General features: G+C 40.2%; 1 protein-coding gene across 2 annotated transcripts in view; it reads right to left on the bottom strand.

Annotated features, from left to right (window-relative positions):
• Positions 1 to 1,570: 1,570 nt before the first annotated feature.
• CD109 (CD109 molecule) overlaps positions 1,571 to 27,943 on the bottom strand; it is a 137,041-nt gene continuing 110,668 nt past the window's right edge. For both annotated transcript variants that reach the window (XM_025294874.3, XM_044924508.2), the window contains 10 exons: positions 24,138 to 24,219; positions 21,944 to 22,172; positions 20,524 to 20,689; positions 18,632 to 18,822; positions 15,909 to 16,064; positions 13,782 to 13,847; positions 11,305 to 11,447; positions 6,134 to 6,281; positions 4,092 to 4,194; positions 1,571 to 2,078 (listed from right to left, as the gene is read on the bottom strand). In XM_025294874.3, coding sequence (XP_025150659.2) covers positions 1,903 to 2,078; positions 4,092 to 4,194; positions 6,134 to 6,281; positions 11,305 to 11,447; positions 13,782 to 13,847; positions 15,909 to 16,064; positions 18,632 to 18,822; positions 20,524 to 20,689; positions 21,944 to 22,172; positions 24,138 to 24,219 — 1,460 coding nt within the window. In that variant the 3' untranslated portion in view covers positions 1,571 to 1,902. The remainder of the gene's footprint in view (positions 2,079 to 4,091; positions 4,195 to 6,133; positions 6,282 to 11,304; positions 11,448 to 13,781; positions 13,848 to 15,908; positions 16,065 to 18,631; positions 18,823 to 20,523; positions 20,690 to 21,943; positions 22,173 to 24,137; positions 24,220 to 27,943) is intronic.

Genomic DNA, 27,943 nt, shown 5'->3' on the forward strand with positions numbered 1-27,943 from the left:
ACATATATTATTTATATATTTTAATTTTGGATTTATTTTTAAACAGCTGAAAATAGTATAACACAGCTTCTTTGGAGCCCATGATAATTACATTTCTACATCCCCTTGACATAAATGCTGAGTTCAGGAGTAAAAATTAAACCACTTTTCAGATTTAGTAAAAGATCTTTACATTTTTTGATGTATCTAAAATATTTCAATATTTTTCAAATGGAAAGAAGAAACAAAGAAGAGAGGGAAAGGAAGAATAAAAAAAAAGAAAGAAAGAGGTGAGAAAAGAGGACAAACAGGAAAGGGAGAAGAAAGGAATCTTTCTTTAAAACTTCACTCACATTAATGAGTATTATTCTTCTGTACCAGGTAACCAATGAGCCAGATGCTCAAAATTCAAGAATCTTCTGTAAGGTTCAGAGCAAGCATTAGATGTCAGTGTACAGCTGGTGGTCTGATGCTCAGACACCTGAATCTAGAAGGTTCCACAGGACCCTGGCCAAAGTGTACAGTACTTCACATCTCTCTGACCCCCATCAAACCCCAGCTTCTTTCCCAGACAACAGGGAGGTCAGCCTGCTGCATCTCATACGGGATTCAGTTGTGTCCCCCTGGTGGCTCAGATGGTAAAGAATCCACCTGCAATGCAGGAGACCTGGGTTCAAGCCCTCGGTTGGGAAAATCCCCGGGAGAAGGGAATGGCTACCCACTCCAGCATTCTTGGGGAGAATTCCATGGACAGAGGAGCCTGGTGGACTATAGTCCTTGGGGTCATAAAGAGTCAGACACGACTGAGTGACTAACACTTTCACTTTCCAACTGAGCATTCCCCATGACTCACATGTGTCTCCTGGTCTAGGATCTTCTTGTCCAAGTCCCATAAGGCACATGTGGCAATGCTCTCTGACCCTCAGCTGGAACAAAGCCTGCATGTGGGGCTGGAGGCTGGGTACACAGAGATCACCCAGGGCTCCTCTGATCACTTCCCAGTGACCTCAACCTCCAAGCCACGGGCAGCACAGTAAAGCCCAGTCTCTCTGCTTCTCTCCAAAAGGAAAACAGGCAAAAACCAAGGGATGGGGTATGTGACTACATCTGGAGTGGAACAACATCATTTTTCTTCAAAAAAAAAAAAAAATCACCACCTCCATCCTAAAGAAAAACACTATATCTGATCAAGAAAGATGTACTGAGACCATGGGCTTCCCAGGGGGCACTAGTGGGAAAGAACCTGTCTGCCAATGCAGGAGACATGGGTTCAATCCCTGGGTGGGGAAGATCCTCTGGAGGAGGGCATGGCAACCCACTCCAGTATTCTTGCCTGGACAATCCCATGGACAGAGGAGCCTGGTGGGTTCATAGGATCAAAAAGAGTCGGACAGGACTGAAGCGACTTAGCACAGCAGAGCACAGCACTGAGACTGCTGGGGTGGGTGGGGTGGGCAGGGGTGTGGGGCGGATACAGAAGGGAAGGAACAAGCTCTTCCCTTGAGCTTGTTTCACCATTTAAAGCAGAGACTGACATATAGCAGTGCTTAAGAAACCAGGCTCATTTCCTCTAGAAAAATGAAAAGAATCATCTAAAATAATGCATTTATTCTGGAGAAAACAACACCTCCAAAAAAATCCTAAAAGATTTTAAGAGGAGGAAATAAAAGAATACAGCTGCAATAATTCTTTTTTTTTTTTTTTTTTGTTCCACACAGAAGTCAGGGGGGAAAAACCATCTATGCAGCTACACATAAAAGGACCTGTTGTTATTAGTACATCTCCCCCACTTCCACCCCCTCCCAACTCATAAAAAGAAAAGCATTAATTTTCCAAACAGAGGTAATATCTGATTATGAAGACAAGACAGTCGCATATGGCTTTTGGAAATGCTAATGTTTCACGGAGTCTTTAGGAAAGAAATCACGGCCAACGCTGCAGGAACAGAAGCGCGAGGCAGAGGAGGAGGAGGCCGGCAGTCAGGCGCGGGAGGCCGGCCTCGGCCGCGAGGTCGCAGGGGCCGCAGGCGAGCGCGTCCCCGCAGAGGTCACAGGAGGTCAGCTGCGCTCTGGAGTTGTAGCTTCTCACGGCTCGCCGCCCTGTTCAAAGAGGTAGACGTTGCTTTAGATGCCCTCTTCTAATACAGTTATGTAAAGTTTAAAAATAAAATAAAATTAAAAAAAAAAAAAAAAAAATAGATGCCCTCTGCATTTAGAAACAGGTACTCTGCCAAAACTTAAGAGCCTTTCGATACACTTTTCTGAGTTTTCTGTTCTTCACGTAATTTTATTTTTCTTTACAAGAAAAACAGCAAAACTGCTCACAAGGAGCCCAAACTGCGAAGCAAGTCCAAGAGAGAAACAGTGCTTTGAAGTCCTGTTTCTGTACCACCAGCAGCTGGCCGGCATTAAAAGAGAAAAAAACAGACCCTAGCTGCACAGCTCAGGTCAAGCGCAACCTGAAACCCTTCCAGGAAAGGGAAAGACTGTACCTTGAGGATGTTTTAACCTCCTTGAGACTTCTTTTTTGGATGACATTTTCTATGCCTTCAAGTAAAGTTCTAATCATTAGAACTACTGAAGAGAAATATATTTACGTGGACTTTATTTTAAAATGCAAAACTATGAAAAGAACTCTGTGTCATGTCTTGTTTCAGTGTCTTAAAATGTTAAGCACATAGTCTCTAAAACTACTGAACTTGAGTAAATGTTATAGTACAAGCTAATATTTTAAAAAACTAGATAAAGCACCAATAGCATTATAATAAACTTACTATAAAGCATAAATGATTTTTATTTTTACAGTTTTTAAGAAACTATTTTCAAATTCCTTCATGGTTTTTCATTGTTTTAAATTTTATAAATATGCTTTCTGACTCTAGGGTTTTTCAGAATGGGTTTTATTATCCTGATCTTACCCATGTTTTCATTTTAAATGCCCCCCAATACATAAGTCATTTTCCACAAAAAAACTTTACGGAGACTGAATCCTTTTTGCTTCTTAAATGTTTAAAATGTTCTCCATACACCTGAGAAATACCAATTGGAGAATCTTTCAACTAGGTTATTAAATAAGAAATTTGGATAAATTCATTATTTTGTCACTGAGTCTCTACCTGAGTCTTTCATCCCTTCACCAGGAAAAAAAAAAAATGCTGCATCAGTTTGTTTCCAAAATGTCCCACAAGAACTGGGTGAATGCTCTACCCCAACTCCAATAGGAAGCAAAAGATGAGAGGAACTGGCTTGTTGACTTAGGAGGAGAGCAAGGTGGTGTCACCTCTTGAATACCCTGAGAAGACTCCCAACCGTGCGGACAGGTTCCTCGTACTCTAAATGTAATTGTCTACAATTGCCTGGGACATGAAAATGTTCACAATTCTCATGCATTCTGATGATTCTGAGCCACTCGGAGTGCTTAGCTTACTCAGGACGAATGTGATTACAAGCAGAAACGTTAGCCTGCAGGTCTCACAATGACAAAAAGTCACTCCCTGACTGAATAGAGATTTGTCCTGATCAGATCTCTACTTTCACATTCTAAAGTTCTAACACTTTATAAAGTAAAAGTTACCAATAAAATCAAAGAAGCTCAAGTTATTTTTCAGACTATATTTTTACTGAAATGATAAAAAAAAATCTGTTATAATAAATACATTTTAGCAAAACAATCTCCCTCAGTGAAGAAACAGCTAAATCCCACTGAGGTTTGCCAACACGGATGGTGTTCACATTCTCTCCTGAAGAAGTCTTGTTTTAAAACCAGAACCAGATGGAGTGGGTGCTTGGAACAAGAGAAGAACCTTGGAAACTGAACATAACTAGACTCTCTGTGTCAGTTTGTTTTTTTTTTTAATTTTAACTGTTGAAAACCTAAAATATTATGAGCAAAAACATCATTTTAATATATGCAAAGTGCTATCTTGTGATTATATTTTCTTAATTATCCATTGTTATCATTTAAATGGAAAGCTCACCTCCTGCTGCACCACCTCCTTCACTACCCCAACTACACCCTCCCCACAAAGCTAATTCAATAGATGGTCACTTTGAATGAATGAATGAATGGCTGGCTTAACTCCTAAAGTACTGGGAACTCCAGAACACACTTACTTGGTTCATAGTAGTCCACTATGGACACTGAAGCATCTTGTGTATTTGACACTCTAAAGCTTCTCACAGCAGGAATATCAACACAAAACTGGGTTTCATTTACCTTGAAAAACACAGAAGACTTTTAAAGAGGTAGCAGACTGTGTTCATGATAAAAGACATTTCTTTCTCTTATCATTTATCAAACAGTTATAGAAATTAACATTTAGGGAGCATTTCTACACACCCAGTACTATGGTAAGCACTTTACATAAATCACATCATTTGTTTCGTAAAACAATCTTTGCATGATCAGTATGGTTCTTACTTCCATTTTACTGAAACAGATACTGAGAATTAGAGTGGTTAAGAATGCAGGAGCCCAGGGTGCATGCCCCTGGCCTTGGTGCTTCACCAAAAACCCTCTCTCAGTCTTGCACCCCATTCTGGTTGCTGCTACTGACTCACCCCAGTCCCCTTCTCTGGAGAATCACCCTCAGCTCATAGAAGCCACCTCATCCACTAAGTAAAGTAACCTCAGAGTCAGGGTGGCATAGCCCCCAACCAGTAAGGTACAAAAGGCCAGCCTCTTTGCCTCCAGGAAAGATACTTAATGCCAATCTGGCAAAAAATACTAGTTAAGGAATCTGAAATTAATACATTCCTTCAAACATTTCATTCCATACCAATTAGCAGGTAGTGAAAAGTCAATCAGTAAATATGTAATGGACACTAAAAATAACCATTAACAAGAACATCACAGACATAGGACAAACTCCAAACATAATTACATTATTAAATATATAAACATTAAATGCATTTTTCAAACTCTAAATTAGGCCCATGGCTGTCAAGCAGTATTTAATATATGGAAATTACTGAACAGCAAAGAGAATTCGTTTTAACAGCTTTATAACCAAAGTGGGTTTTGAAGTCTTAAAACAATTAGAATATTTAGGAACTAGCTTTTTAAAAGTAGAGTCACTGCTAAAGCAATATAATTCTGATTCACACTTTGCAAAACTGGAATAAGAAACATATGTATTCCCCCTTCATAACATGAAATCCTAAGAACACTTAAAACTCAATTTCAACTCCACATATAAATTTCATGTAGATGTCAGAAGAATAAACTTTCATGGCAGCAGTTTTGAGACATAACAAGTAGATTCTTGAATTCCACACTTATCTTTCTCACAATATTTTATGCACCTTATTCCTGAATCCATAATTTTCATACAGCAATGGGAAGAGTACATGAAAATTATATAATTATATTATATAATGATTTTCTGTAAAGACCAAACCTCTGAGAATATGATTCAAGCAGCTAACTTTTCAGTGCAGGAATGTTAACCCTTTGGGATGTATTAAACGCTTTTTCTCTCATGAAAGCACCCTGCACTGGGTCTTCACTGCTGCTGTGGGCTTTCTGAAGCCATAGCGAGCAGGGGCTCCTCTCCAGTTGTGGTCTGCAGTTCTCGTTGCAGTGACTTCTCTTGCTGCGGAGCACCACCTCTGGGTGCTCAGGCTTCTCTCTGGTTGCAGCTTGTGGGCTCTAGAACGTGGGCTCAGGAACTGTGGCACATATCGCCCTGTGGCATGTGGGATCCTAGTTCCAGACCAGGGATGGAACCCGGGTCCCTTGCATTGGCAGGAGGATTCTTAACCACTGAACCACCAGGGAAGTCCCTCATGAGCGTTTTAAAACATGTAATTAAAGCTTTCACCATCAGCAGCATTTAAATAAATATGTCCAGCAATTCCTTGAAGCACAGGAGTTCTCTATTTGAGATCTGGACTGTATTTTGGAAAACATATCACAACAATTTCTGGGTTGAACATCTGGTATGAAATAATCATTTCATTATCAAGACTTTCATCAGGCTCATCATTAATAGTAATTCTCTTTAATTTTATAATAATGTCTTGTTAGTGTTGACAATAGATGGTTGCCATGTGAAAGTCACTCGGGGACACCAAAAGCCAAAATAATGACATAAATGTATAAAGTAAAGGTGCTTCAATGGTTATGGGGGTGAAACTCAGGTTTCATTACTTACAGAGTCTAAGTAGAGGTTGAGTTTCCCATGGTCATGTTCTACTTTTTTCAGAGTATCACTCAGGGGAATGGCATCTGAGGACACAGTAAAACCACTGAGCAGGTTGACTTCCATAAGGGCCATGCCGCTTCTGGCTGGGCCCAGAAACCTAAATCAAGGATGACAGGAAGGACAAAAACCCTTTAGGAAAAACCTACAGCTGCTAGCAAACTATCTTCATATAGAAACTAAAACTGCCAAGTGTCATTCCAAATATTTATTGTTTCGTTGAAATAAGTTACTGTAGAAAACTAAAAAGGTAACCCTTTCTTTACAGGTCTGAAATTCCTATAACTTTCAACCACGTGAGGAAGAGAACAGTGGGTCCACCTGTCAGCCAGCATGAAATGCCTACAACGCAGCTGGCTTGGGCCCTGGGCTGTAAGGAGGGCAACCTTTGCCCCTTCAGCAGGCAACTCTGTTTTCCAGTGGTTGATTCCAAACCGCATTGCATTTTTCATTTTCCCCAAAGTTGACGGCACTAAGCTTCCCGGCTCAAGGCTAGGAACTGAAAAAGAGGCATCACTTGACCAGTTAGCAGGAGATGGCAGCCAAGTCTTCAACAACCTTTTCTTCATCCGGTTTTAGAAAAAGAAGACCCAGAAGGGAAGGTCCTTCCCTTTCTTCTCCCACATACTTGGTGCAAATTTTGTATTTTCTTTGGTCGCCTTGGGAGAATGACAAGCCTGGGAAAGTTTTATTACACTGCTTGTTTTCTAACCCTGCTGTACACATTGTGAGCATCAAAGCATCTGGGCACCAACAACGTTTTGTCTCCTTTAAAATAAATATTTTTCTAAAAAAGACTAGGTGGCAAGAGCTTTTACTTTGGATCTGAAGGAGCCCAGTGTCGTTATGGAAAGGAGTTTGTCTCCAAGATGGAAGTCTCAGCATCGTTCAGTTAAGTTCCTGTTGTCCTTTAAATGGCAAAAGCAAGAAGGGCCAGTAGAAAATCTTGCTTTTCAAAGCAGCAAACCGATGCCTGCCAAACATGACTGATTGAAAAGCCATACAGTACAAGTGCTGGCTGTGGCTGGCTGGCAACCCCAGGCAGTCAAAACCATCTGCTGGTAATGTGCTCAAGAAGAGGTGCTGTTGAAAACCAATATGGGCATTAAAATTGGAAGGCTTTTAGAGACGAGAAAAACAGCCAACCTGCCTAGATTCAACGACTGCAGTGTATCATCAGAAGTGCCTTAGCGGACCTGGTCTTTCCACCAGCCAGGGGCGGAACTTGTTAAACTGCCATGCCACAGAGAAACCCCGTCTGAGGTGAGTAAGAGCTTGGACCTCACTGACGAGAATAAAGTGCCTGAAACACCAGTTTTTCTTTTTATAAAGTGTCACTGAAAGAATTCATTTAGAATGCTATTTGTATTTCATGTGGCAGATTTTTCTCAGAAGACTAGTTGCAGCGTCTAAATCCTTTTTATAAAGCCCCCAACCCTGATTAAAACACTTACCTTCTCCAGATCCTCCACACACACACACAAAATAAAGATATAGATGTCCTCTACATAGCAAAGTTTGTTGCCCATCTGACTCCTGATGCTGGAATAAGATTTGGAATCCTGCATTTTTACCTGAGCCCCTTATAGTGAAGCCCCATCATGGTCTGAATCTCCACTTCTGTCTTCATCTGACCTCCCTAAGAGGTAAAATCCATCTCATTGCCCCATAAGAGCAATTTGCCCTTTTCAAAACTAGAATTTTATTGACTTTCTCTAAGCAGCTCTTTGCAGGAAACCACCCTCCTCAGGAAAGCTCTTTTCTTGTCATTTTAGCAAAGCTGTATTGTAACTAACCTTAAACCAGGCACCCCCAGGTTCTGCTCACCTCTGGCCCAAGCACACTTCTCAAATCTTTTGATCACACAGTATCTTGCCCAACCTGTTGGTTCTTTCCATAGATCAAAGGAGTACAAATAAAGAATAAACAATTAACAGATGGCCAGATCTCTTCCCTAGCTTCCCCTTTAGTAATCTCATGAACAAACTGTGTGAACAAGACAGAACCTAGAGGAGGATCATAAGAAGTTGACAAGCCTGCATGCAGGGCAAGGCGGTGATGGTTCTGACTCCCATCTCAATGACTGACTGAGACTGTTTTCCCAGTTTCCCTTTAAAAACCATTACTACTGAGCAGAATCCTCGGAGCTGGTCTCAGGACATGAGCCCACCTTCTCCCCAGACTGCCAGTTTTTCTTAATAAAGCATCTTTCCTTTCGACCAGCAACTGTCTCTTGGGTATTGATTTCTAAACAGCCATCAGCCAAACCTGAGTTCAGTAACATTGTTTTCAGGAATCATTTTTATTAATTTTTGTCTCCTCTTTCAAATGTGAAGATAAGCCTATATCTTTTTGGCTAACCTTAATATTCCAAATCCTGACACTACATAATGGAAACTGAGCCAATATTTACTGAGTGAATGAATGACTAAAGGAGTGAATGAGAAAAGCAGGGATAATAATAGCACCAACTTTATAGAATAACTCTAAGGATTAAATGAGTTGCATGTGCAAGTCATGGTGCAATCCCTAGCATGTAAGTTTGTGATAAATGCAGATACTGTGCTGTGCTTAGTCATTCAGTTGTGTCCTACTCTTTGAGGCACCATGGACACCAGCCTGCCAGGATCCTCTGTCCATGGGGATTCTCCAAGCAAGAATACTGGAGTGGGTTGCCATGCCCTCCTCCAGGGGATCTTCCCAACCCAGGGATCGAATCCAGGTCTCCCATTGCAGGCGGATTCTTTACTGTCTGAGCTACTGGGGAAGCCCAAATGCAGGTGGGTGTTGTTTAAATAATAATAATAACTTGATGTTGTTATTCTGGAACAGAGCCCAGTTTCAATCTTAGTGAAGTATAACGGGAGTCCTACTTTCTCAACTAAAAAGGAAGCCACTGCAGAGATTCTGATATCCCCGTGCTGCTGGTTCAAAATGCCCAAATAGGTGAGGAAGGGGGCAGACACATGTGGCAATTTATACTAACATCAGGAACAAGGAGACCCAAGATAGTAGGAATGGTAGCAGTAATGAAGAAGACTGGGTTCAGGCAATGGCTAAGAAGACTGGCCACTTGGAGGAACACCTAGAGATGACCTTAGGAGGACCTGGAGGTTCAGTATCACATCAGTGACATCCAGCCCACCAAGAGTCCAAGGTCAATCAGATGCTATAGTAAGTAAGTGTTAGCCCTTCAGTCATGTCTGACTCTTTGCAACCCCATGGACAACTCCTGCCAGGCTCCTCTGTCCATGTAATTCTCCAGGCAAGGGTATTGAATTCAGTAGCCGTTCCCTTCTCCAGGGGATCTTCCTGACCCAGTGATGAAACCCGGGTCTCCTGCATTGCAGGCAGATTCTTTACTGTCCAAGCCACCAGGAAAGCCCAATCAGACACTATGGGATATTTAAAAAGGGCAGGCAGCAGCTCGTCAAGATCAGTGCATAACAGAGTAACACCCAGCTTAACCATAGTAGATTGACAAAGAAGAAACTATAAAGTCTCTTGATTTGAGAACTTTCTGAAGGAGTTGCTCTCAAACTGCTGTATGCATCAGAATAAGCAAGAAGGCTGAAGGTGGCTTCATAGACCCTGAATCTGTGAAGTCAGTAGTCTTGAAGTGGATACTTTTTGCTTAACAAGATCCTCAGATGCTCTGGTGGAGAAGGAAATGGCAACCCACTCCAGAATTCTTGCCTGGAGGATCCCAGGGACGGGGGAGCCTGGTGGGCTGCCGTCCGTGGGGTCACACAGAGTCGGACACGACTGAAGTGACTTAGCAGCAACAGATGCTCTGGACACAGACCAAATTTAATAGTCACTTTATTAAATGCTCCCAGAAGCTGTAAGTGCCTAAGTATCCAATGCAAAGATCTTCTAAATCAGAATTATTTCACTGTGTCTAAAAAAACTAGGCTCTTCATTGAACTTGCATACTTTTATGAAGTTCTGAGTTAAGTGCATAACACAAAAAGTTAAATGCGAACCTGGAATACTTGCTTAATGGAAAAATGACCAACAAAAAGAAATAATCTATTTTGGAGTATTAATCATGATTCATTAAGGTTTTTGAATGGAAACAGTGGCAGACTTTATTTTCTTGGGCTCCAAAATCACTGCAGATGGTGACTGTAGCCACAAAATTAAAAGACGCTTGCTCCTTGGAAGGAAAGCTATGACAAATCTAAATAGCATATTAAAGCAGCAATATCACTTTGCTAACAAAGATCCATATAGTCAAAGCTATGGTTTTTCCAGTAGTCATGTACAGATGTGATAGTTGGACCATAAAGAAGGCTGAGTGCCGAAGACCTGATGCTTTTGAACTATGGTGCTGGAGAAGACTCTTGAGAGTCCCTTGGACAGCAAAGCGATCAAACCAGTCAATCCTAAAGGAAGTCAACCTGAATATTCATTGGAAGAACTGATGCTGAAGCTGAAGCTCCAATACTTTGGCTACCTGATGCGAAGAGCCAACTCACTGGAAAAGACCCTGATGCTGGGAAGAATTGAAGGCAGGAAGAGAAGGGCATGACAGAGGGTGAGATGGTTGGACAATATCACTGATTCAACGGACATGAGTTTGAGCAAACTCCAGGAGCTGGTGATGGACAGGGAAGCCTGGTGTGCTGCAGTCCATGGGTTTGCAAAGAATCTGACATGATTGAGCAACTAAACGACAAAGTTTTTATAAATTAAACCTGAGTTTTATTAAACTTTTCTATTAAAGCTTATTATAAATACAAGAAAAAATTGCAAATATTGATAATTTTGGCATGTGGAGAAAGGCTTAAATACAATTAGCATTCTAGTTTGTAATCAGAAGTGTACTGTGTAACTGAAATCTTTGCTAAATATAATTCCTTATAGTGATAGTTAGATAACTATATAGTTATATAGTTAAATATATAAATAGTCATATTCTGCTGCTAAGTCACTTCAGTCATGTCTGACTCTTTGTGACCCCATGGACTGTAGCCCACCAGGCTCCTCTGTCCATGGAATTCTCCAAGCAAGAATACTGGAGTGGGTTGCCATTTCCTTCTCCATAAATAGTCATATATATTTAATTAAATATTCAAATATATTTTTTAAGGAGAAAGAAGGGGAACTTAGATACCAACCTTGTGCACACATTCAAATCCAAGTGATTGGCATCATCTTTATTATCTTTTACAGCAACATCTAGGTCAAATGATTCCTGATCTTGGATAGATCTTCGGCTTTTAGAAGATCTGGAATTTTTCACATTATAAATAACATTAAGCTGCAATAAGTAACAAAGAAGCATAAGTAGTAAGTCATTAGCAATAAACTGGTTTAATTATATATTCTAAAAATTAAGTAATGATTCTCTGGGATAAACTCAACTAAATTTGTAATTTTCAATCTAAAAAAAATCTTAATTTTACTAGCTAGCAAAGTATCATTATTTACAAATATAATTATAAAAGTTAATAAACAATGATTTTTAAAATTGAGAAAAATTGTTAGGGAATATTCAAAATTTCATAGATCATCACAGACAATATTCACAGATATTTTTTTTTCAAATACTGTAAAACATTCCCACGAGGGAACAAGCTAAACTACTGCCAAGTTTCTTGAAAGTATCCACTAATTTCTAAGCTCTGTTGCCCAGCTGGAGTCATTGTTCACAAACTGGAACTGTTGGTAAGATAAATCAAAGTATCTTTATCCAAAAGCCTTGGTGGAACAGAAACCTATTCAACTGCTAAGGCTTCTTTTTGATCATACAGTGTTTTTCAAAGATGATAAAATAAATAATGGATTTCAAGTCAAGTGGGTCTTTATATTCACAAAATTTGGCAGTTTATTTCCAAAAAACAGCTTTGCTTTTTATCACTCAAAAGGGATCAACATTACTGCAAACCTGAGAGTCTTCCTTGCCCTCCTTTTTCCAGAGCACTTTCAAAAACATTAACTAAAGGAAATGTCAATACCTAGTTCTGGGTAACCAGCTTTTTTGCAATTTTCTTCTCCATTACAAGAAGTACCTATTGGTCCCTACCTTTTGTTTTGTTCGTGTTGATACAGACACACAACTGGTGAACATTCTGACCAGTAGGTACCAAATTTACTGCTGTGTCCTCAGACCTCATATAAAAATCACTTGACTTTATCTATATAGTAATTTATCTATATTTTGTTTATCAAGAATGAATTCAAACCAATTTGGTGGTTTAAGTATGTATAATTTTTCAAGCTTATCTAAAATATCCTGTGTATTTACTTTTGGATTTATTATTCACATCAAAAGATAGATTGAGAATGAGTATTTTCACATGGTCTTTGTTGGTAAAGACCAATACAAATTATTCACTCTTTCTTCTTTCTATCCTTTCCATTGAATACTGTTCCCTTTAATTGTGATTTTTTTTTCCTGATTAAAAGAAAACATTTACTGTATTTTGAGTATTGTACAAAATAATCTTCATATTATTTTTAAGTTTCCAAATTATACCTGACCATTGTGCCCTAACACAATGCTTAGGGCACAACAGATGCTTGGCAAAAGCATCTGTTCTCTCAACCAGGATAGTTGTACTGGTTTTTGAAAAAGTATCTTTTCTCTGTAACAGTCTTTTTAAAAAACTTTCTCAGGGCTTCCCTGGTGGCTAAGGGGTAAAGAATCCACCTGCCAATGCAGGAGACACAGGTTCAATCCCTGGGTTGGGAAGATCCCCTGGAGAAGGAAATGGCAACCCACTCCAGTGTTCCTGGGAAATCCCACATGGACAGAGGAGCCTGGCGGACTACAGTCCATGGGGTTCATAAAGGAGTCGGACATGACTTAGTGACTAAACAACAACTTTCTCAGTAAAGCTGTCAGAGTTTGTTTGGTTTGTTTTTTCCAACCAAGTACATAATACATGAAAATCATGGGGACTTAAAACCATGTTATTGGGATGCAAAATGGATTTTAAGTCCCCATGATTTTCATGTATTATTAAGTAAAATAACTTCCATTCAGTATTTTATATACTACCTCCATTTAACTGTATCCCAGTTACACCATAAAGGATAGATTTCTTTGAATTTTCTTCCTATAGTAGGGCACTGAACATATTATGCTCTGATTGTTTTATTTACAATAATATAAAATTTTACATCAAAGGGACACATTTCCTATCTTCAAGTCAATTACTTATAATACCATCTTGACCTTCATACTGTTAGATGAATATTAAGAAATGGTAAGTAAAATACTACATATTTATCAAGTCACAATAGAAACTCTACCCAGCATTACGTTTGAGCTATATTTTCACAAAAAACAGGGTTAGAGTTCCCAACAATTCACATGACTCATACTGGAGGATTTTAACCCTCACCTCAAAAAGTATTTAATACTCAAGAAATATTCTTCTGATACATTAAGTCATATAGTTGCTAGTCCACTCACTAGCTAGTAATAGCTCTCACACTTTCTATTAAAGATAGTGATTGATTTTGCTGTCATAGAAATAAACCTTTAATAATTTTGTCATCTAAGTTAAAGATTTATCAGTGCCTCAAACCAAAGAATTATTACAGCAAGTCATATTTAACAAAACAAAAAATAAACATTATTACATACCTGACAAATAGCATATCCAAAACCATTTGCAGAAATATTAACTGTAGTTGGCTGTACTACAGCAAGCTGAATAAAAGTGAGGAAAAAAGTAAATAAGGCCAAGTATCCATATCCAGGTCCCCCCAACCGGCACAGACCACTGTTTTCCCTCATCAGGAGTGTGAGCTGTCTGCACGTTAAAGCTCTAACAACTTTACATGGAAAATACATGTAGGAAAGTACAGTAGTAGGAAGCTGCTGTACAGCACAGGGAGCCCAGCTAGGTCTGTGATAACCTAGAGGAGTGAGACTGCTGCAGGGAGAAGCTCAAGAGGGAGGGGATATATGTACACATGCAGCTAATTCACTTTGTTGTACAGCAGAAACTAACATAGCATTGTAAAGCAATTATACTCCAATAACAGAGTCTTTCAAATTTTAATGTAAAAAAAGAAATTCTTTTACACAGGTCACTATGAAAGTCAATTTTGATGATGATTAAATAATCATTACTATGACAAAATTAATACCTTATATATGTTTTGACAATTAAAAATACTCTTCTGCAAATAATTTCATTGGTATGTAAATATACAGAATTATGGTCAGTGTCTTTAAAAACATTACTAATTTCTGTTCATGGTTTAAATTACCTTCAGACATATGAAAATTAGATAAACAAGAATCCATAAAATAATAATGATTATTAGCAAGTTGTAAGCAAAATGTTATGATCACACATTTCTTTTTCTTTTTTTTTAAACTGAGGAGAACTGATTATTCCATAAAAAAGAATAGATCGCAGCTTGCCTATTTCTTTGTCTAGAAATATCACTTAGATACACATGTGCTGGTTTTAATTAGCATCATGGAAATTAAGCATTCTGTAGCCTGAAATGTTATCATTCAACAAATAAAAAATACATATTCAATAAAGAAAAATACAGTTCAAACAATTACTCTCTATAATGCCTAAATAGACTCTGTGTTTTTTCCTCTATCCTGTTTAATCAAAAGCGCACATGAATCAAATTGCTGCTTCATCTTGTGTGTAATAGAAGGCTTCACACAATTATTTTTCAAGGCAATAAAATCCTCCTTCCTTCCCCATTCACCTTACTTCCTCCCACAAATGTTAAACAGTAATTAAGTATTTTCTTTAGACCTGGATCAGGCATGGTAGGAGATTAAAAGCAAGAAGTTGAAAATACAGTCCAGTACTGATACAAGATTAATAAAGTGTATTTTGGGGTATAATTTAAAAAAAAAAAAAGAACTTTACACAGCCCCACAAGTCAAAAGTTATGGGTAAACCAGATTAGAGGGGTGAAGGCAGAGAAGTGCATATTAGTGCTATGGAAGCCCTTCTGTAGGGACTGAAGCAAGAAAGATAAGAACAGAAGCCATCCCTTCCTCCTCAAGCCTCCCTTAGCACCCAAGTCCCTGGCCTTTCTGAGAACACAATGACATGCCATCACTGACCTGGACCAACACTATTCCTTCCTTTTCCTTTGCTATCACCCCTTCTCCCTCGGGTTCTAGTCTTGAAGTTACTGCTTTCCTCCATTACCCTCACCTTCCTGCAAGGTTAGTCAGGGAATAAAGTTAGGGTCTAGCACAGTCCTTTATCCCATGTTCAAGGAAAAAATTCTACTATGGTTCTATCAACTCCTAAGAGGAATGTGGTACAACCAAAAGGAACATGGTCTGAAACAATGGGTTCAAATTTTAGCTCTACTGTTACTAGCAACATGATTGTGGGCAAGTTACTTAAACTCCTTTAGCCTCGGTTTTATAATATGTATAGTGGGGATAAAAGTACTTGCTTCTCAGTCTTGGTTAGAAAAGTAAATACAATATAACACACATAAAGAAATATGGCACAGGGTCTGCAAAGAGTAGGAGCTCAAAGGGTATTCATTCACCTCCCAATACGACAGGACCCATGTTTTCGCCTTTTCCAAATCTTTGCAAAGTTCTCATCCCCTTCTCCCTTCCCCAGCTCAGCAAATTCAACCACAGGAGGGTACTCCTTCCTGTCAGGACAGGGCTCTGGGAACAAGTCTTTGTTGAAGTCAACAGAAAGGAAATCATCAGCAGAAGGGATCAGCTACACAGATATTCAGATAACCACCCCCTTGTCCACACCTCTGCCGTCTGGAGGAGAAAGCGGTTCTGTGTGTCAATCACAAACTTCACAGGACTTAGTGAACTGGGCCCCTCCACAGTCACTTGGATATTTGTCTCTTCTACATTCATTAAAGCTGCAAATTCAGATAGGGCCTTCAAGGCCACAATGGTGTCCTGTTGCAGGGAAAAAAAAATTGTGCACATAAGCATACATTAAGGCTTCCAAAGAGTAAATTTCAGTATTGTTTAGGATAACACTACACATTCATCCACCTTTCTTGGGTGAGGAGCTCACCTAGGTCCACCTTTGAATTTGGTTGACCTGGATACAGGAAAGACTCAGAAAACATCTGCTGACTAGAGCTGAGATCCTACTGTACCAGATACCACAGGTGGAAAATGGCTACTAAGACAGGGAACTAATTTATCCTATATGAGTATCAGATATGATGTCTATATTAAGATGGAAAAAAATTAAAATTAATAACTTAAGCCTTTAAAGTTACTAAACCTTTCAACTGCCATGTAATTTTATGAAGTCATGAAAAAAAGGAACCACATATAGTAAATATATATATATTCAACATATATATATATTATATGCAGAGTACATCATTAGAAACGCTGGACTGGAAGAAACACAGCTGGAATCAAGATTGCTGGGAGAAATATCAATAACCTCAGATATGCAGATGACACCACCCTTATGGCAGGAAGTGAAGAGGAAGTAAAAAGCCTCTTGATGAAAGTGAAAGTAGAGAGTGAAAAAGTTGGCTTAAAGCTCAACATTCAGAAAACGAAGATCATGGCATCTGGTTCCATCACTTCATGGGAAATAGATGGGGAAACAGTGGAAACAGTGACAGACTTTATTTTGGGGGGCTCCAAAATCACTGCAGATGGTGACTGCAGCCATGAAATTAAAAGACGCTTACTCCTTGGAAGGAAAGTTATGTCCAACCTAGATAGCATATTCAAAAGCAGAGACATTACTTTGCCAACAAAGGTCCATGTAGTCAAGGCTATGGTTTTTCCTGTGGTCATGTATGGATGTGCGAGTTGGACTGTGAAGAAGGCTGAGTGCCAAAGAATTGATGCCTTTGAACTGTGGTGCTGGAGAAGACTCTTGAGAGTCCCTTGGACTGCAAGGAGATCCAACCAGTCCATTCTGAAGGAGATCAGCCCTGGGATTTCTTTGGAAGGAATGATGTTAAAGCTGAAACTCCAGTACTTTGGCCACCTCATGCGAAGAGTTGACTCATTGGAAAAGACTCTGATGCTGGGAGGGATTGGCGGCAGGAGGAGAAGGGGACAACAGAGGATGAGATGGCTGGATGGCATCACTGACTCAGTGGAAGTGAGTCTGAGTGAACTCCGGGAGTTGGTGATGGACAGGGAGGCCTGGCGTGCTGCGATTCATGGGGTCGCAAAGAGTCGGACATGACTGAGGCACCCCACTCCAGTACTCTTGCCTGGAAAATCCCATGGATGGAGGACCCTGGTAGGCTGCAGTCCATGGAGTCACTAAGAGTCGGACACGACTGAGCGATTTCACTTTAACTTTTCACTTTCATGCATTGGAGAAGGAAATGGCAACCCACTCCAGTGTTCTTGCCTGGAGAATCCCAGGGATGGGGGAGCCTGGTGGGCTGCCGTCTATGGGGTCGCACAGAGTCGGACACGACTGAAGCGACTTAGCAGCAGCAGTAGCAGTAGCAGTCAATCCTAAAGGAAATCAACCCTGAGCACTCGTTGGAAAGAATAATGCTGACACTGAAGCTCCAGTACTCTGGCCAACTGATGTGAAGACTCAATTCACTGGAAAAGACCCTGATGCTGGGAAAGATTGAAGGCAAAAGGAAAAGAGGGTGGCAGAGGCTGAGATGGTTGGATGGCATCACCGATTCAATGGACATGAACTTGGGCAAACTTCAGCAGATAGTGAGGGACAGGGAGGCCTAGCATGCTGCAGTCCATGGGGTCACAAAAGAGTCAAACACGACTGAGCAACTGAACAGCAACATATACATTTAATCTTGTATATAATTAGTTTCAGGCTTCCCTGGTAGCTTAGCTGGTAAAGAATACGCCTACAATGCAGGAGACCCCGGTTCAATTCCTGGGTCAGGAAGTTCCCCTAGAGAAGGGATAGGCTACCCACTCCAGTATTTTTGGACTTTCCTTGTGGCTCAGATGGTTAAGAATCTGCCTGCAATGCAGGAGACCTGGGTTTGATCCCTGGGTTGGGAAGATCCCGTGGAGGGGGGCATGACAACCCACTCCAGCATTCTTGCCTCCCTGGAGAATCCCCATGGATAGAGGAGCTTGGCGGGCTACAATCCATGGGGTTGCAAAGGATCAGGCATGACTAAGCACAGCAGAGCAGAGTTAGTTTTACATATATATAGTTATTTATAGGAGAAGGCAATGGCACCCCACTCCAGTACTCTTGCCTGGCAAATCCCATGGACAGAAGAGCCTGGAAGGCTGCAGTCCATGGGGTTGCTGAGGGTCGGATACGACTGAGTGACTTCACTTTCACTTTTCACTTCCATGCATTGGAGAAGAAAATGGCAACCCACTCCACTGTTCTTGCCTGAAGAATCCCAGGGACGGGGGAGCCTGGTGGGCTGCCGTCTATGGGGTCGCACAGAGTCGGACATGACCAAAGCGACTTAGCAGCAGCAGCAGTTATTTAAATAGATAGATAGCTAAAGAAATGGAAAGTGATCATCACTCACCTGGGTAGACGCAAAACCTCCCAAGCTATTTCTCTGCCTGCTTAGCCACCTCATAATCGGAATTCCCTCAGGAATCTGATGCTGCAAGAAATGTGAGAGCAGTGCATAGGCTGCAACTTCAATATCCAGGGAGCTCGGCTGCCAGGATTCAGACAGTCTGGACACCAATGACACCCAGAATTGCAGGCCTCCTGCAGGAGAAAAGTAGTAACAGTCTGGCCAATTACAGAAAAATTACACTTGATACCACTGAACATTCCTACCCTGGTCCAAGTTCTCCTTGACCAGCATAAAAATACACATATTTCTATACATGTGTATATTTCTGCCAAGCAAATATATGTATAATCACACACACATACAAATAAACATGTCTCTTCTTAAACTTATTAAAATTTATAAATTTTCATCCTTTTCCTATTACTTATATATGAGGACATTTTGATGAAAATATTTTCCCAAGAGAAATTCCATATGTCTGGCTCAAGACTAAACAGCTATAAATTTTTTGAAAAAACCCTAGTATATTCCAGACCATCCCCAAATATTTTTGGACACATTGGAAAGAAACTTATTCTGGGAATCTGCCATTAAGCAGCTCTAACATTCTAGGAAACACTCCTTTTTCCATTATCTGAAAGTTAGTGTTATAAGTTCAAAATCCAAGACCCCAAGAAAAAAATGAGAGACCCTGGCCAGCTCAACAATCTTCCTAGAGATGGTCCTGCTAGCCCCCGGGGAAAACATCCTACTTAGTACCCACTCCCCCTTCTCTCAAATATTACCATTTAGATGACGATTACATTTGAGTGGAAGGTAACACAACTACCACTTAGCCAAGCAGAGAAGCAGAAATGTCAAGGACTACTTCAGCCTCTATGTAATAAATCTTCTAGTCCCCAGCGCTGCTAATAAGGATTTAACCTAAATTACTGCTAATAACTTGGGTTCGATCCCTGGGTTGGGAAGATCCCCTGGAGGAGGAAACAGCAACCTGCTCCAGCATTGTTGCTCAGGAAATCCCATGGACAGAAGAGCCTGGGAGGGCTACAGTCCAGGGGGTCACCAAGAGTCAGACACGACTGAGGACACACGCACCGCTAATAATAACACAATATTTTTTACAGTCTCAGAAGCCTCTAAAGCACTTTCCATAATTAGCCTGTTTTGAATTCAAAGAGATTCAAAATCAGTCGACATCACCTAAAATTATTTTTGCCCACCCCATCCCCTTCCACCACACACACACACACACACAGACACACACACACACACCTGATCCCTAACTATAGAGGCCATTTGGAAGTAATAACATGTGTACTTTTTGTCCTATCGTAGCCCACAAGCAGTGCTCATTCCAAAACTGTTAAAAAATCCTACACACAGCTTGCTAATGGCATTTCTGATATTTGCATTTCTGTTAGCATTTTAATTCACATTTTTGAACACTTGCTACGTGGTAAGGCCTGCACATTATCTCATTTAATCCTCACACCAATCCTAAAAGAGGTGTTATTCCCCTCTGACAGATAGGGAACCTGAAGCTCAGAAAGGTTAACAGAATCAGAATTTGAGCCCAGGTCTTTCCAAAAACCATAGCCTTAATGATCACTCAAGGCCACAAAACCAGAAATGGCATCAGACAAAACTCAAAGGGTAACAGACACAAGGCAGAACATGTCTAAAAGAAGGAAACACCCAAGGCACGAAACTCTCTAGAAAACACCTTGGGGAGAGCAGCAGCAGGGTGACCATGTCAGCCCATCGTGATTTTACCCGCATCGCATTTTCATCCCATTCAGATGTTAAGTGTAATCACCTCCATATCTGGTGTACAAAACTTTCTCATATCGTGCACACATTTCACAAAGCACAGGGGTTACACGCTTTACCTTCTTGTTCTGCTCTCCGAGTCAGCATATCCAAAGCTTCCTTGGCTTTAGGGCTCCTCCCAGACGACAGTGCATAAGTTACAAGTGCCAGGGTGTAATTGTCAGAAATTCCCCTATCGAATTCAGACTCCAAAAAGTTGATAGACTCCTGCACATCAATATTAGGCTGGAAAGAAAATAATACACATTTTACTATTCAATATAACCTGTCACCACATACATATTTATATAAAAAGTATTTTCAAACATTCATTCAAAAACAATTTCAGTGTCTATTAAGCACCTGACTTTGTCCTAGACAATGGAAATCACCCCTGATCACTGACAATTAAAGATCTGCCATGTATTTTGAAAAAATACCACTTTTCAGGTTTTACAAGCAAACAGGCACCATGCTGTAGAGGGAATAAAAAATAAGAAGTGGTGCTTTTGCCAGTGTTTCTCCCAGTGACTATCATGAACTAAGACAAGGACATAAAAGGTATCCTGAGAAAGATACTTCACATATATGATCTAAGGTGCTGAAGCTCTAAATTGAGGGGAAAGGTTATATCCTACATGCCTAGTACTAGGCTAGGAAAACTGCAGGAGCTTAATACTGAGAATGGCTGCTTTTGATCATTTGCAGTCAGCAATAAGCAGTAAAAGGCATCAATCACTGAGACAGCTCTGGAGCAAAATTAAGCTCATTCGCATAACTTTCTGGGCACACCCATCCTCACCCAGACATCCATGCCCACTTAATATGCTTTTTAGTGGGTGTACTTTTTACTGGGGCTTCCCAGGTTAGTAAAGAACCCGCCTGCCAATACAGGAGACATAAGACATGCAGATTCGATTCCTGGGTGGGGAGATCCCCTGGAGGAGGGCATAGCAACCCACTCTAGTATTCTTGTGTAAAGAATCCCATGGACAGAGAAGCCTAACGGGTTATAATCCACTGGGTCACAAAGAGCCAGACATGACTGAAGCTACTTAGCACACATGCCTGTACTTTTTACTAAATTAGTAGACATTATAATTGCTCCAGGTATTTTAGAAATTAAAAAAAAAAAGCCCTTCACAATCTAAGTATGCTAGAACATATTCCCAAATTCTGAAGACTTTTCTGTCCTCTAAAAAATTAATTATCGTTATCCAATGATAAAATATGTGTTGACTTATCTTACCAATAACAAGAACACTTAATGTTACAAAGCATTTTTAAAATTCTCTTAGCTTACTCAAAAGAGTGGGTTGATATTTTCATTCTCAGCTGTTGGAATGTGTCCACAAATGCAAAGCAAAAGAATACTCCAATTCAAGACTTCAAATGTGATGGAATATTGCAAAATTCTTTACATTTCCAGACATGTATTTGACCCATCAAGACCTACCTTTCTTGTGATTTCCCACCCATTATTTATTAAAGATTAAATACCTGATACTTTTTATATCCCAGGAGAGAAGTCACAATATAAGCTGTAAGAGTTACAGGACTTTTATTGCCACCTTGAAGTTCACTGTGGATCACTCTTCCTGGCTCCCAAAATTCACCGTTGGATTTCTGATGTCCTTTGAGCCAGGTATATGTTCTGTGTAACACATTCTGATCAATGTCTATGTAAGGATCAGCTTCAAGGAAACATCTTAAAACAAAAGCTGACAACCTTGGTGAAAGGGGGGAAAAATTACATAAAATACACTTAATGAAGTCCTCCAAATTACACCAAGCAAGAAAACACCAACAATAACAGTTTTCCCCCATCAAAAGATTCTCCAAAGGGCCAATCACTGAAGAAGGAGCAGAAGGACAGAAAACAACCAAGAGACAGAAAGTAAACAACTCAGCCAGGCCGTGGGCATAGTTTTCCATAAGCGTGGCAGGGAAATTCCAGGTCAGCTCCCAAAACAACAGAGTTGGTAAAGAACCTGGAAATCATCTCATCCCACCTTATTATTTTATAGGCTGAGAATCTGAAACTCAGAGAGGGTTAAATAAATTGTCCAAGGTTATTCACCTGTGGACTGTTACGGGTATTTACTTAGGAAGATCTCATTGCACGTTTGGTTCAACCCCAAAGCAATGGATGAAGTATGTTTAATCCACAATCAAACTGTAGTACTTTTAAGTAGAGCAAATGGATATTTCTATCCTACAGGACAGGAATCGGCAAATTACAGCCTGTGGGCCAATACTGTCTGGGCCAAATAATACAGCCCGCCGTCTCCTTATATGTACCTCTTCCCACCCCTACCCTCCACCTAAAACTTTTTTTTTTTTTTTTAAGGAGAAAGGAAGAGAGGGTGAAGGGAAGAAGAAAAAACATGCAACTAAGGTTCTATGTAGCCAACAGTGCCTAGCATATTTACTATCTGATCCTTTAAAGAAAAAGTATGTCAATCTCTGCTACAGAACGCTAAATATCGAGGTAAAAAGAACATCAAGCAATAAAACACTGAAACCTTTCTATTAATGGATCTATATCCTGACTTGTGCCAAAAGAAAATCTGAAGCAGATCTGTTTCGTCCTATAAAAGATTTAGTGTGGTAAATATTACTAATATTCAATGTGATGCAGTTCTCTTTAACTTTGGGTATGCAGAAGAATTCACTTCCAGGCCCCCATGAAGTTAGGCATGGCCCCAGGACCAGCTCTGATCACAATAAAGTGATAAGAAATCTTACACATAGGCTGAAGCTTTTAATTGCCAGTGCTGGATATCCCAGCCTTCTGTCCCCAGACTGCAACAAGCCTGGAGGCTCTGGGTGAGACAGAGAGATAGTGGCTGAAACAAAGATGCAGAGTCCCCTGGTGACCCACAGTGGAAATGCAGCATGCGCACATTTGCTAATCAACTACTGAGATTTAGAAGGTTTTTACCACAGCACACTTTAACTAACTCTACTGATATAATTAGCCTGTCTTTTTCTGAATGTAACAGAAGTTGAAGATAGTTCAAGAAGAGAGTAATCATTCAAAATAAGCCACACAGCTTTCATTCTGGAGGAAACTCTGAATGTTCATTATTTGACCCCCCTCAATGGTTTTTCACAAAAAAATAACCTTAAAGAAACTACATTGACTGTATTACCACAAAATTCATGTTGCATTGTCTCTGATTAAAAAAAAAACAACTGGACTCCCCAAGTGGTCCAGTGGTTAAAACTCTGAGCATCCACTGCAGGGAGTATGGGTTCAATCTCTGGTTGGGGAAATAAGATCCCACATTCTGTGCAGTGAGGCCAATAAATAAATAAAGCATTTTTAAAAGTGATCTTTAAAAAAATCTTAAAAGAACTATGTCCCAATACCCTGCATTTCTAACCAATTTTTCTTGCCAGCTGCACCATCATCATAAAGTATTTTATTGCTGCTTTTCCCACCAAAAAAAAAAAAAGAGAGAGAGAATTTATGGCTTATCTTTTCTAAATAAAAGCGTCTGATTTATTAGTGTTTTAAAGCCATATTTGAAAGGGAGAATCTCTTAAATTCAGGCTCTGGAAAACGCAGGCTCCAGAAAACGCAGGCTCCAAGCAGATACAGATATTCGTCTGTCAATTTCATGGCCATCATGACCTAGTAAGAGTCCTTTCCATGACATGGACTTGTTCCACCAGCAGAAACACTTACCAAGTGCTTCCAGAAGGGTCATCATTTCCGAAAGCACTGAAAGAGCCATCTTCCCTCTGATAGAGCAGTTCTCTCTGGTAACCTGAAGACAACAAAATAGATCATCAATGTAATCAAGTTGCAATGAATGGAAGTTTCTAATCATAACTTCATATTGAGGAGACATGGGCAGACAATGGGAAAGAAGACATGAAATCAAATAACACTGAATATTTTCCATATTATGTACTGTGGGAGATTAAGAACATCAGGACTTTCCAAGTAGAATGTACAATTAAGAACTGAGATAGCCCCAAACTGGAATAAAGTCAGAATACCATTACATAGCCAACATTTCTAGGCATTCAAAAGCAGGTAAATTAGGGACTCTCCTGATGCTCCATCAGCTAAGACTCTGCGCTCCCAGTGCAGAGGGCCCAGGTTCATTTCCTGTCAGGGAACTAGATCCTACATGCCATAAGTAAGACTTGGTACAGTCAAATAAACAAATTTTTTTTTTTTAAATAAAGCAAGTAAATTAAAAAGTGGAATATTTAAGTCTGGTGTTAACTACAATGGTTTCAATGTTTGTATGCTAAGTTGCTTCAGTCGTGTCCAACTCTTTGCAACCCCATGGACTGTAGCCCACCAGGCTCCTCTGTCCATGGGATTTTCCAGGCAAGAATACTGGAGTGGGTTGCCATTCCCTTCTCCAGGGGATCTTCCCAACCCAGGGATCAAACCCAGGTCTCCCTCATTGCAGGCAGATTCTTTACTGTCTGAGACACCAGGGAAGCCCAATTTAATACGAAATATTGTGATAAGTAAGTTATCCAACACTGACTGCGTGTCAGGAACTAGTCAAAGCCCTTTACAGGTATAACTCTGGTACTCCCACAACTCTATGATTATCCCATTTTTTAGAGATGAAGAGACAGGAACTCAGAATACGTCATGTGCAAGGTCACACATTGGTAGGCACTGAAGTTAGGCACTAGCCAAGGTCAATCTGTTTCCAAAGCCGCTGCTTCCGACTAATTCACTGAGCTTTTTCAATAATTAATATATGAAAAGTCCTTTCCCGCCACCCCTCCCCCCAGGGACCGTAAGTTCGTTCTCTCCAAGTCTGTTCCTGCTTTGTAAATAAGTTCGTTTGTATTATTTCTTTTTAGATTCCACATATAAGGGATGTCATATGCTATTTCTCTTTCTCTGTCTGACTTACTTCATCCAGGATAACAACCAACAAGGACCTACTGCACAGCACATGAACTCTGCTCAGTGTTACATGGCAGCCTGGATGGGAGGGGAGTCCAGGGAGAATGGATACATGTATAGGTATGGCTGAGTCTCTTCGCTGTTTGCCTGAAACTATCACAACATTGTCAATCAGCTATACTCTAGTAGAAAATTAAAAATTTATATAAATATAAAAAGTCCTTTGCACAGTACCTTTTACATGCTCTCAAAAAACAATAGACATTGCTCTCTAACATGGGTGTAAAAAGGACTAACTATCCAAATTTAAGGGGAAAAAATTGATAATAGCAACAAAATTGTTTAAAACTTTCCCACAGCAAAACACTAGAGGCAAAGTTGAAAGACAGATGATAAACTAAAGGGAGGAGAGGAAGGGAAGGGGAGAAAAGGGAAGGAATGCTCCAGGTCCCACCAGCACTAGAGGAGATGCTTCTGTGGGAAGATGGACCAACCTGAGGGGAGGACCAAGTGTCTCGCCTGAGTCACATCAGCAGCAGTTCCCAGGATGGGTTCCTGTGAAACCTTCAGAGAGATGAGATCAGCACATAGGGAAATGACCCCTCAGGTGGCTGACCTCCAACCATCGCTGTTAATATCAACAACTGGCACAGTTCTTTCGCCAGGAGCAGCCAGCCCAGAGGAGGGGGATGACTCGCAGATAGTCTCCAGGTATGGAGTACATTTCCTGAGCTGGTTTAGGTGAAACTGAGACTCCAAACCTCCAGCTCTGCTCCCTGGGCAAAAAAGGAAGGAACCAGAACCAAGTGGCTCTCCGGTGAGGCGCCCTTCCCTGTCTGAAGCCACCCATGCATAATGAGAGAACCCATGGCTACTTGTCCTCCAAGCCATCCAGTTCCATAAGAGAAACAGACAGCTTGCTTGGCTGTAAGCTTTATTGTTAGTATAGTAATTCAGTGTTCCAGGGTAGTCACCTAAATTGGAGACTTTCCATCTCCAGGTGAGAAAGGCAAAAACATGGTTTTCTCCAAAAGTTTATGAGGAAATAAGAGTATTGCCTTTAAGTTCATAGTCTTATGAAGAGCTCTTGCGTTAGAAAGTAATATATAATCAGAATTAACAGGCGCTTCTAAAATTTAAAATAATGATGCATGAACTGTTGTTTATAAAGGGTCGGACAAGATATATACATTGTGAGGTCATGAATTTTCTTTGGAATAGTCATGAATGTAAAATATTTACAATTTATCATAATAAAGAGGAAAGTACCACTCATAGAAGCACAGAGAAAAGTAAAGTTCTAAACATAATTTGTCTTAGTTTATGACAAGTGTCATAATTGCATACAAATAAAAGAAGTAAAATCAGCTGTTTGTGGCTGTATCAATATCTTTCTCTGGCCAAAAAAAAAGAACTGATTAAAATATTCTCTATACTAAAAGAAAAGTATTCATTATCAACTTCCTTACTCTTTCTGACATGAAATGGACAGTGAGAAATTCACCAACATTTTCTTTTTAGCATCTTCACTACAGCCTCTAGCCATTCTTGTGAAGGCCAAATGCAGCATCAGAGTTCTGAAACCTATTATTCCCTGTCTTTATTTCAACAGAGAAAATATAATGTGTTTTCAACTAAGTTTGGTCTTAGTCTTACTTGAAAATATGAGCTGCAGGAACTACAATTTAAATATTTGAACAAGTTTTCATTTTATGATTCTATTTTTCTTTTTGACAGTAAGAGACATTTCATTCAGTGATGTAGTTATTGTTTTGATAAAAAAAAAAAAAAAAATACAGGGTTAGGTCACAGGGCTCCTGGGCCAAGCATGATTTAAGGAAAACCATGTGCTGGTCACAAATGATATTTAATAATATAATCATGACTTGTGTCAAAGCCACTTTAATCCCTTAAAAACATTAAAACAACTATGGTATATTTTTTAAAACTTTGGCAAACGTGATGGCAAAAGGAAAAACAGAGTCTCTGAAATGAGGCACTGATCTCATAATGAAAATCACGACACCGAGAAGTTTTTGTCTGCTATTTTATAACTAATATGATTTAGTTCATCATGTGAAAAGATGCATTTTTGAGGCGTTCACTGGGGAAGACTCTAGAGAGTCCCTTGGACTGCAAGGAGATCACACCAATCCATCTGAAAAGAAATCAATCCCGAACATTCATTGGAAGGAGTGACGCTGAAGCTGAAGCCCCTGTACTTTGGCCACCTGATACAAAGAGCTGACCCATTCGAAAAGACCCTGATGCTGGGAAAGATTGAAGGCAGGAGGAGAAGGGGACGACAGAAGATGAGATGGTTGGATGACATTATCAACTCAGTGGACACGAGTTTGAGCAAACTCCGGGAGACAGTGAAGGACAGGGAAGCCTGGCATGCTGCAGTCCATGGGGTCACAAAGAGCTGGACAAGACTGAGTGACTGAACAATGACAACAGCTGGACAGAGTCCAGCCACTTCACCAGCTCAAAAGGCAACAGGTTCAGATCCCTAGTCACATTTCCTAGTTCATAAAAACCTGCCAAAGCCAAGTAGACACTGTGGTGGTTAGAAACAGCCATGCATCGCGGAAACACCTGAGAGATCT

This window comes from Bubalus bubalis, chromosome 10, assembly GCF_019923935.1.
Source record: "Bubalus bubalis isolate 160015118507 breed Murrah chromosome 10, NDDB_SH_1, whole genome shotgun sequence".
In the NCBI taxonomy this organism is placed as follows: domain Eukaryota; kingdom Metazoa; phylum Chordata; class Mammalia; order Artiodactyla; family Bovidae; genus Bubalus; species Bubalus bubalis.